At 47.8% G+C, this 10392-nt stretch overlaps 1 protein-coding gene across 1 annotated transcript in view; it reads right to left on the minus strand.

Moving 5' to 3' along the window:
* WNT3A (wingless-type MMTV integration site family, member 3A) overlaps positions 1–8100 on the minus strand; it is an 86312-nt gene extending 78212 nt beyond the window's left edge. Inside the window, exon 1 of the mRNA XM_010561687.1 lies at positions 7920–8100. Within this exon, the coding sequence (XP_010559989.1) occupies positions 7920–7990 (71 nt within the window). The 5' untranslated portion in view covers positions 7991–8100. The remainder of the gene's footprint in view (positions 1–7919) is intronic.
* Positions 8101–10392: the final 2292 nt, after the last annotated feature.

Genomic DNA, 10392 nt, shown 5'->3' on the forward strand with positions numbered 1-10392 from the left:
TGGGAAGGGGACTGTGAATATGCAGGTGACAAACAAGGAAAAGAGGCAAACAACATCTTTGTGATGCATAACGCTCTCCCCTGGTTTGCAGGCTGTTTTTAAAAGCAGTGCCCTATGTTAGGAGTTCAGAACAAGGGAGTTAATGTATCAGTTCTTCTTCCCTCCCCTTGCTTTTCGCGAGTACCGGTAGAATTTGGAGTGAACTGATGAACTGATGAATTTTTACATGTTGTGCTAAGATGATAACAGGACTCTAAGGAAACCTTGCCACTTTTAAAGGGACAGAAGGGGAGAGAAGCATTATGAATGGCCCAGGCTAGATGGAAACAGTTGGCATAGACAGTTTCAGGAGTGGCTTTTGTGCAACACCAACCCTGGGCCTGATCCAGCAAAGTCCTGGTGGTTATATCATAGGAGGGCTCCTGCCCTTAGAGGCTTTCCTGAGTATTCCTCTCCTTTCAGTATTAAGCCCCACTGACCTATCTTGGCTCTTACGAAGCCTGGGCCTTCATTTGGCTCTCAGTGGTGTCAGCAAAGCAGAGTCGGGTTTAGTGAGACAGGATGGGAACAGCTCTTACTGCAGCCTTGGGGCTGTGCCCCATCCAGCCTTAGCTGAACATGTGGACAAGACATACGTGCTCTGGCCAATACTTCCCCCCCCTGCTATTTCCCCTTCCTTTCCACTATATTTCAATGGTTTTAACTGGCACCATCACCCCAGCATGAGCCACCACCTGACTGGGCAGAAAGCACTGAGCTCCACATCACCAGAAGACGGTGGGTGCCTATTCTGAGCCCTGAAAGCCCTTCTGCTTTGCACCAATGGTCTCCAGACCCCCTGCAGAGTAAGATCATGAGTCCAGTCCTGCTCCGGGAAGGAAATTTCAACACGGATGTTGGTGGGAGTAGGACCGGTCCATCCCTGCTCGCAGGAGGCCCTGGGGATGAGGCTGCCTGCTCATCACACAGCCAACTGCGTTCATCGTACCACATACAGCTCAGCTGCCCAAACGGAGCATCTGTGACTCAGAGCCCGGAGGATTTCCCCTGTGACACGCTTGTGCAATACTTGGGAAGTGCTGTCATTACGCCCAATAAAACCCTTTGAAATGCGGCCGGGCTATTTGAATTATGCGCAGGAGGAACACAAGCGCAAATGCTGAGCAAGGGGGAAGCGGGGGCATCAAGTCATGGTTGTCCCGTTGGGCTTTTCTTGCGCTCCCATACAGGCAAAGCAAAAACATGCGTTCCTCAGGAGGCCTGGCACAGAACAGCCTCCTTTCCCTGCTGCTTTGCACCTGTGCTAAGCACTAGCGATGAGGGAAGAGGTGCAGAGACTAGCAGTCCCTGTCTGGAAAAGCAGCAGCATTGCTGCAGGGCTGGAGTTGAGTTGGCTCATCCCAGTTGCAGGAAGAGGGATGCAAGCAGGAAAAGGATCCCATAGATTTGGGATGGAGATTCCAGTGAATCAGCCTTGTTTCCCCTGGCACAATCAGTAATCCCTGACTTTTCTTTCCTAGGAGAGACCACAGACTCACAGCAAAAGTCAAGGCTCCTCCAGCCTGACCCTTTAGAGGGAACAGTCAAAAAGTCTTTTTTGGCCAACAGAAAGCAGGGCTATGGCCATCCCCCTGTTCCAACTACTCTACCCACAGCAGGCCTAGCTGTAGAGCTGAGTTTGGAAAAAGAAATGTCATGTGCACAAGTGAAATGGCTCATCTAGGTGGCACAGGAGCTCAGAGAGGAGAACAGGACTCGCCTTTTTAATTAATTTCATTAATGTCTACTGCCCCTGAAGCAGACACTTCTTTACCCTGCCGTGGTGCTGTGCACTGCAATAGCACCCGAGGACATGGGGCTTGTGCAGAAAGGTCTTTAGAAAGAAGGAAAGGCTTGACTTCCCTCCGTGAACCGGACAACCGAGTGTCTCGATGCTACACCCAGCCCTGCTGCAGGTTTATATTGCATGGTCCAGGGCAGGGCCTTTAAATTCTTCTATCTCTGCTTACCCAACTGCAAAATAGGAATAAAAAACATCCTCTCCCTTCCTGGGCACACATCAGAGCTTAAGCCATGTTAGTAGGTGCTCAAGGGTTTTCAGGTGAGAAGTCTTAGAGGTGTTCAAATGTCTGTAAAGGACTTATTTTGCTTCTGGGGCTGCCTGAAAAGGGCTGGGGAGCAAAATGATTCACTTTTCCTTATCTTAGTTAGGAAAGGCTTGCTTCTTTGAAGCAATGCCTTCCTTCAATGCTTTGAATATCAAGTTGCTGATTTTCAGGTTAACTTAAATAATAAAGTCCTCTTAAAATTGAAAGAAAAAAAACAATAAATATGTAGCAGAACCACACAATTTAATAAAATGAGTCTAAAATCTGAGCAGGTGAGGGCTGTTCTTTAGAACACACTGTTCTCTCTGGGAGAGTCCCCCCCTCCCCGTGTTTGAAACAGGGGCTTCTTGCAAAGACCTTGCAAAATTTTCAGTTCCTGCCGTGAGAAAGGCTTCTTGTGCAATCTTGGTCCAGTCATTTAATCCCACCAACACAGCTCCTCCATGCCTGGACTATGCCAGGAGCAACATAAATACCATTAGAATCTGTTTCTCCAGTCCTACCACAAAAAAAAGGACCTGGGAAAATACTTCCCTTACCCTTGGCACACTGTACCCTATGCATGGACCAGGCAAGGGCTGTTCCTACCACTTACACCTACCCAGCAAGATCCCCTCGACCCAGTTGTCCTCTATCCCCATTGCTGCTTGGGTGCAAATCACCCACGCTGTGCTCCGGAAAATCCAACCTGGTGGGCGAGTTGTTATCTGAGAATAGGCTAAAACATCATTCCTTGATTACACGCTGCCTGGCAAAACAGGGCCACGAAAGATGCTGTTGTAACGTAGATACATGTATATAAAGACAATTCCCAAGCCTTGGGGCAAGGGTGGGAGAGGGCTGCATGTACGGGGATTGCACTGGGGATGGCTGAAATGCAGCCACCTCTGCAGAGGAGCACAACAGCTCTTGAACATCGCAACCCACCGCAGCAGCGGAGGCAATGAGGATGAATGCCATCGCCTCGGAAATGTCAAAATCCTCCACTCCAGCTACTCGAGCAGAGGAGAAGTGGGTAGATGCAATTCATATTTCCGAGCTCTAGAGATTGTTTTAGGAGCTCTGGTGCCAAGGCGCATGGCTCACGCTGTCCCTTGGGTGACCTTCCACGGCTCTGCCTCCCTCCTGGCTAACGAGGGATGATCATCTCTCACTTAACACGGTTGCTCTCTGCCAAACCTAAGGTTTGCTTTCTCAACTGCGGCGCCTGCCAAGACTCAGCTTGGTTCTCCAGGATTTGTAACAAAAGGAGAAGCGGGTTTCTCATGGGATCCAGAACCTGGCCTGGCTTTCACCCACCCTGGTGTAAATCAGGGGCTGTTCCACCAGCCCCGAGGGGGACAGATCCCAGGAGAGACCTGAACCAGAGCACAAGCCAGGAATTTATCCGTGCACTGCTCTTATTGCGGTGATGCCATCAAACTCTGACAGGGACACGTTCAAGTGTTGCACCTGCGTGCTGCGGGAGTAATGCCACCGGGTTGCTTGTCTTTCTGTTGGCAAGGCTCCCTCCCGCCCTGCTCCCACGCACTTACATTTCCTGAATCGCAAAAAATAGAGATGGAAACATCTTTTAGGTCGCTTTCTCCAGCCCTCATGGGCTGTGAAGTGGCTACTGTAGGATATCATGGGCTTTGGCCACCTTCATCCTACGTGGATGCTTCAACCAATAGAGCTTCTGTGACCAGTCTTGGGGAATAAGCAATAAGAAGCCAAGAGCAACCACAGGTCACAGCCGGGAAAATATTCCTAACACACATCCTTCACGTCCACTTTCCAAACACCAGCCTGGCATCTCCGGTAACACTGCATTCACTCTGCCACTACTGGTTATGGCTTATCCCCTTGCCCAGTTCGTTATGGGGCCGATCTCATCCCACCCCACTTAGGATGTGCTACAGGTGTGACAGAGAGCAGCAGAGGAGACAGAAGCTCCCCCACGACCCACGGGACAGAGGAAGGGACACACACCGCTGCCCAAAGGGATGCCACCACGTGAGGTCCCAGCCGGTGCCTATCTCCTCCCAAGAGACGTCCTCCTCCTCCAGCCCCTCTCCAGGCACGTGCTTCAACTATCTGCATCCCTCAACATGCACCAAGCTGCCTCGCTCCCCGGGAAGAACGACGTTTGAGATGCCAGCCGGCAGGTTTCTCCCACGGTGACGAGGTCTGCCTGTACTTCTAATGCAGCCCAGCGATCCCCTCCCGTGACCATCTCCCTATACCACCTTCCTGGGCTACAGGAGGTTAAGATCCCCAAGCACTGAAGCTCTGTGTTAATTTTTATTGCTGTTTTTTTTTCTTGCTGAACCAAACCTTTCTCCCTTCTGAATCATTTCTGCACTCTGGCTGTCCTCTGACCAAGTCAGGCCTCATGCCACTAATCAAAAAATAAAATAAAATGCTTTTCCCGTTCCACCTGCAGTCAGCCAAGGTAGTGCAAGTTAGCTGGAAAAAGTTTTAATTTTGGTCGTGCTGCTACTGTGACTCCACATGGACCCCAGGCCCCACAGGACAGGGCACAGGTTACATTTAAACCTCCCCCACCCATGAATTCTGCTTCTGAATTTCCTAACTCTTCCTTCACTCACTCCTGTCTCTTCTTTATTTTTTTAAAAACAAACCAAAAAATGAACAGCACCAACATTTGAAAAAAAAAAAGCCCACATTTTTGCTCTTAATCTGGCCCCCTGGGTGTGGAAGAGCCTGTTGCTGCTACCAGTAGCTCCTTGAGGTTGAGCGGCGCAATGCTGCGCTGCGTTGGAGAAGGTCCCACAGGGTTACTGTACCACAATAAATCACGCCAAGCGCATCCCTAAAAACTTGCCGCATCAGTCCCAATGGGAACCGGTGCCCTCTTCTATTATTTTTAAACCATTATTTTTAAAGCCTATTTCATCCCTCTCTGTAAATATGTTATTTGGCAGTTTTCTGTTTTCAAGAAGCCCCCATAGCTTCCCCCCCCCATCGTTGCCGAAAGGACGTGGACGGAGCGCGGGAGCATCGCTGCTCCGGGGGATCTTTTCCCTTTTGCTCCACTGAACTTTTTCCGAAGGTACCGCACATCTTGGTCTGCGCGGAGCCCACCCAGCACTGCGTGGCCTGATCTTAAACAGGTGCCCCTATACCATGGTGGGAACAGCAATTTAAACAGCTCAGCCAAGTAAGGAGGTTTCTTTAGAATTAGACCAAAATTACAGTAAGAGACACATGCCACTTGCTCCCCCTGACAAATACACACTTGATGTTTCCCCTAATTTCTTTCCTTTGGGAGGATAATTAACCGAAACCTACAGGAGAATATCTTTTCTCAGTCCCTGCTTTTGCTCAAATTGCCTTGAAGCTGAAAGCAGGGTAAGTATCCATAGCTCTGTGTGCTTTAGGATGAGCTTACGCTTTAATTAGAAACTATTATTTGTAGGGGGCACAATTTGGGGATGGTAAATTACAGATTTGCTGCTGCAAGCCATCAAGTCGCTATGAGGTAATATAGGGGAGGCTTTAAAGAGAGATGGTTGAGATAAGATGTTTGTTACTTGAACTACCAGACTAAAAAATTCCTGGCCCTCTCTGTAGTCCCTTCAAAAATCAAAATGGACCAAAACTGCCCAAAAAGAAAGAAAAGAAGAAAATGAAATTAGAATAAAGCAGCATGATCCATTTGCTAAATCAGCTGGTTTGGAAGCAGACTGGGAGAAAAGAAACTGCCCTGCCCATACTGGGATGTGCACCGAGGGACCCCTCCAGCCCCCCAGTCGCCTTCTCCAGGGCTGTCCCCCAACTCCGGCCATGGGGTTTATAAATCGCTCGAAGATAAATAAAGAGGGAAAGGGTGGAGAGGAGGTGAGGGGGAATTTCGGCAGCCAATGTCACAGCACCCGGCCTCTCCTCCGAGCCCCCCACCCCAATCAAACCCTCCTTTGCATTTCCATGCCCTGAGGGGGATTTGCTCTTTTTTTTTTTTTTTTGCGAAAGAAACGTCTCAAACCGCTGGGCGGCTAAGGGAAAGGATGGGGGGGGGGGGCAAGAAAAAAAACCCCAACCCCCCAAAAGTCACCCCTACGCTCCCCCTGCACACACCTGAAGCCCCAGTTTGGAAAAAGACCTCCAGTTCTTCTTTCCCTGGCTTTTTTTTACCATCACCCCCCCCCCGACAGCCGCTTCTCCGGGGCTGCGGGGACCGGGGGGGGGACACCCGGCCTGCCCTCCTCTCCCCTCGGTGGGTGACAAGGGAATATTTCTGTTGGTATTAGAGGAATGCGTTTCCTTCTCCAATCAGGAATGCGAGCCGAGTTTCTAATTATAAGTTAGATGGTGGCTGGGAATAAAAGATTGCTTTTTAATGACTCCCGTCCAGGTGCTCTTTCTGCCTGTCTTCCCAAGAACCCATTTGCATTTTATTGCTTTTTTTCTCCCATCCCAGCGAATTCCCTGCTTTCAGACATACCTGAAATAGTTGGAGAGGCTGCCTTCAACACCCTCACCTCTGCAACGCGGCCGCGGGCGGGAGGTACCGCACCCGCGGAATCCCGCTAACACCCCTCCGCAGGTTGGGGAGGGGGAAAGCAGAGATTAAACGCACTTAAAAAAAAAAAATTTAATTAATTACCATTCGCCCATTCGCTTGCCTTTTTTTTTTTTTTTTTTTTTTGCACGCTTCTGAGTTATTTACGGTCCGCGCAACCCGGCTTCTACCTCCGCGGGTGCGGAGCTGGCAGCTTTTTACCCGGGGGTTTAAGGGGGTTGGGGGGGGTGTCGGGGTCCGCACCCGCGCAACCGGAGGCAAAGCGCGGAGCTCCGCCGGGTTTGCTCTGCGCCTCCGCGTAAGGACGCGCGGGTTCTGCTCCGCGCTTCTTACGCGCTCGCCCGCCTGCAGAGCAGGAGCCTTCCTTGCGTTAGGGCTTCCCTGAGCCCAATTACCTCCGCGGGGGTAATTAGAGCAGATCTTGCAGTTACATGCCTTACCCAGCACCATTTGCTTTTTTTTTTTTTTTTTTTTTGTGGGGGAGAGAGAGAAAAGCCTCTTAAAGGCGTAGGGTGCAAAGCGCGGAAAAAAAAAATAAAAAAAGAAAAAACAAACAAACAAACAAACCAACCCCAGGAGCTGCAGCGCGGACCAAAAAAAAAAAAAAAAAAAAAAAAAAGGAAAAAAGTGCGTTATCCCGAGGGAAGGGGGGTGCGCAGGTCCCCGCCGATCTTGCGCGGGGCAGCTCCGCGGCAGCGCCGGGCACTTCTCCCCCAGCCCCGTCTCTGCTCCCTGCTCTGCCTTTCCAGAACCTGACCAGGTTGTTCTGCCTCCTCTCACCTCCTTTTTTTTTTTCCCTCCTTTTTTTTTTTTTCTTTCCCCCTAAATATTCCTTAAAGCGAAGCGGGGGGGGGGTAAGTTTTCATCCTTTCCCCCCTTCCTTCCACCTGACTAGCTCGAAATCACCTTGAAATGCTCATGTCAACTTGTATCATTATCTCTTTAATTCAGGCAGCGCCTTTTGTTCTTCACAGGAGAGGATCAAAGCACTTAAAAAAAAAAAAATAACTTTCCGATCGCTCTCGCTCGCTCTCTCTCTTTTACAGTAGGAGAAGGAGAGATCAGGTATAACCCAGTCAAAATAAACAAAGTGAATGCATAAATAAAAGAGGTGAAATGCAGGTTCTAAGAACTTGCTGGCGCTGGAACAATCCCACCTCTTTAGCTGAGTGGCAACGAAAGGAGAATTTCAAGTCATCTTAAGCGCAGGGGTTGCAGAGAAAACAGAGGAGGGGAAAAATAAATGAAAATGAGAGAAAAAAAAAAAGAAGAAGAATAAAACTTACCACCAGATTGGGTAACTTGACAGAGCCTGACTCAACCCACAAAGAAACAGGAAATATCCAAAAGAGGCCATTGATGAAAAGTTGTCTTTCTTTTTTTTTTTTTTTTAACCAGAGTTGCCAAAAACCTTCCTTTCTTCTGAGGCAGGATGATTATTTTAATAATAATAATAACAATAATTTAAAAAAAAAAAGTCAAATGAAGTGAACTCAACCCGACCAGGTAAATCCTCTCTTGCTTCCTCTACTACTCTCAAGGAAAAAAAAAATCTCAGAGAGGTAAAAAACTCTTCTCTCAGCCAAGACACTGAAGGCAAATATTAAAAAAAAAAAAAAAAAAAAAAAAGTTTGAAGTAGCTCTCTTAAAAAGGACCCAATCAGCACTTATTGCCAAAGGGAGAATTCTGATGCTTTGGCTTGTTCTGTCAATCAGGAGCGCGAAGTCAGGAATGAGCTAATTGCAAGGAGATAGTGTTTTAATACTCATTAGGGGGCACGTTGGCCCACAAGCCAAGGGATAAAATGTAGTTTTAAAAAGGGGAAGGAAGATTTAGGGGGTTTAAATAGACAGGGGGGACCCCTGTGGATTTGGGTAGCTATAACAACCTGCCCGGATTTCACTCCCTGGGTCGAAGCTACTAAAATGCAAAAAAAAAAAAAAAAAAAAAAGGAAAAAAAAGTGTGAAGGGTTGGTTTTTTTTTTTAATTATTATTTTCTTCATTTGCTCTTTCTTGTCATTCTGTCTTCTTCTCAAATCCCCGTTTCCTCACAGTGACGGTCGGGACGCATTTGAACTAACTTTCTAGAAACTTTCAGTTGGTTCTTTTTTTTTTTTTTTTTCCTCCTTTTTTCATTAAAAAAAAAAGAGGATTTACACCCAGACATGCACGCACACACACAGCCACGCACACCCCCACAGCCACGCACACCCCTTCCCCACCAGTCCAACCAGCCAGCTACCCAAGAGCTCCACTGAAGACATCTGCTAAGAAATCAACTTCTTCCATGCAAATCTCAGTAAGGCTCATCCAGATCATCTCACAATTTGCAGGAGTCCCAGCCCCGGACTTTGCGAAGGCGCTGCTGCAAACGACTTCATCCACCAGATCCACCCCACAGGGCACTAGTAATTGATCTCTTTTTTAATTTCTCTCTCTACAGATTGTAACAATTTCTCTCCTTTCAGTGGCGGTGGTGGGGGGTGAGTTGGCGTGGATCGCGTGGTTCCAAAAATCTGCAGGTTTTCGGTGGGGTGGAAATGAGGAAGAAAAAAAAAATCATGATTAGTATTATTATAAAGATGTAGCTCCTCGAGACTGGGTACGCGGTTAGATTTGCTGCTCCTCTGGAACATATTGTTTAAAGCTTGCTGTATCTGTGAGCAAGTGTCACCCAGCTGACAGGCTTTCCCCTTACCCTGGGTCATTTGAAAGGGGGCTGGAGAGGAGAGAACGAGGGGATGGAGGCACTGGATGAGCTAGGAGATGTTTTCTCCCTGGAATAACAACGATGATTCTCTTTTATGTGGGGTTTTGGGGGTTTTTTTTGGTTGTTGTGGCTGCTGCCTGTTGGGTTTTTTGCCCCCCCCCCCCTTTTTCTTTTTTAGGAAAGAGAGAACACTGGATGAGATTTTATTTATTTATTTGCCTTTTTAAAATTTTATCTGTGAATCAGAAAATCTCTGTGGCTCACACGGAACAAAGAGAGGTACAATTTTTAATGACTTTGTTGAAGGAAGGCTTGCAACTTAGCATTAGCTCAAATCAAAATGCTTTTTCTTTCTCATTAGGAACTGCATATATATTTTCCCTTAGTAGGGAATATTTCTATTTACACACACAGAGCTTTATATGCATATATATAAAGATATGTTTGTGTTTAGCTAGATGGAGAGATATATTCATTCTAGTGAAATTATACTAGAAATGCAGTTCATTCGGGGATATTTAAATCATTGGGAATTTGGCAGGGGTCGGGCCCTGATTATTTTCTTTAGGGTTGGATGACAAGTGATTGCAAATGTGAGCTCTGGCAAGTGCTCCGAGATCTAATCGCCCCGTGTAGCCAAGCTCGGGTTGATCTGAGCGGCTTCTCGCTCGCTTCCAGAGGAGGAACGGATGCTCTCTCCGGCTCTCCCAGCAAATCCCCACGGTGTTGATGCTGCAATTATATCGAGTGTATTAAATCCAACCCCCCCCCCACCTCCTTCAGCAGCTCCCCCACCCCAGAGGAGCCAAAGAGGCTGGAGAGGGAGAAGGGAGTTTTATTGCATAAGGTAGGATGAGGAAAAGGAGGAGGGTGGTGGTGTGTGAAAAATCATCTTAAGGACTTTCCCTCTGTATTAGAGAAAATCCCATCCAATTATAGCATTACTGGAAAGAACCAAACACTGAGACTTTCAAAGGAGGGGATTTCTCTGTCTTTTCAAGTGAAATTGCTCACACTGCAGACTGGAACACACACACACACACACAC

This window comes from Haliaeetus leucocephalus, unplaced genomic scaffold (assembly GCF_000737465.1).
Source record: "Haliaeetus leucocephalus isolate CR32 unplaced genomic scaffold, Haliaeetus_leucocephalus-4.0 Scaffold0, whole genome shotgun sequence".
Classification (NCBI taxonomy): domain Eukaryota; kingdom Metazoa; phylum Chordata; class Aves; order Accipitriformes; family Accipitridae; genus Haliaeetus; species Haliaeetus leucocephalus.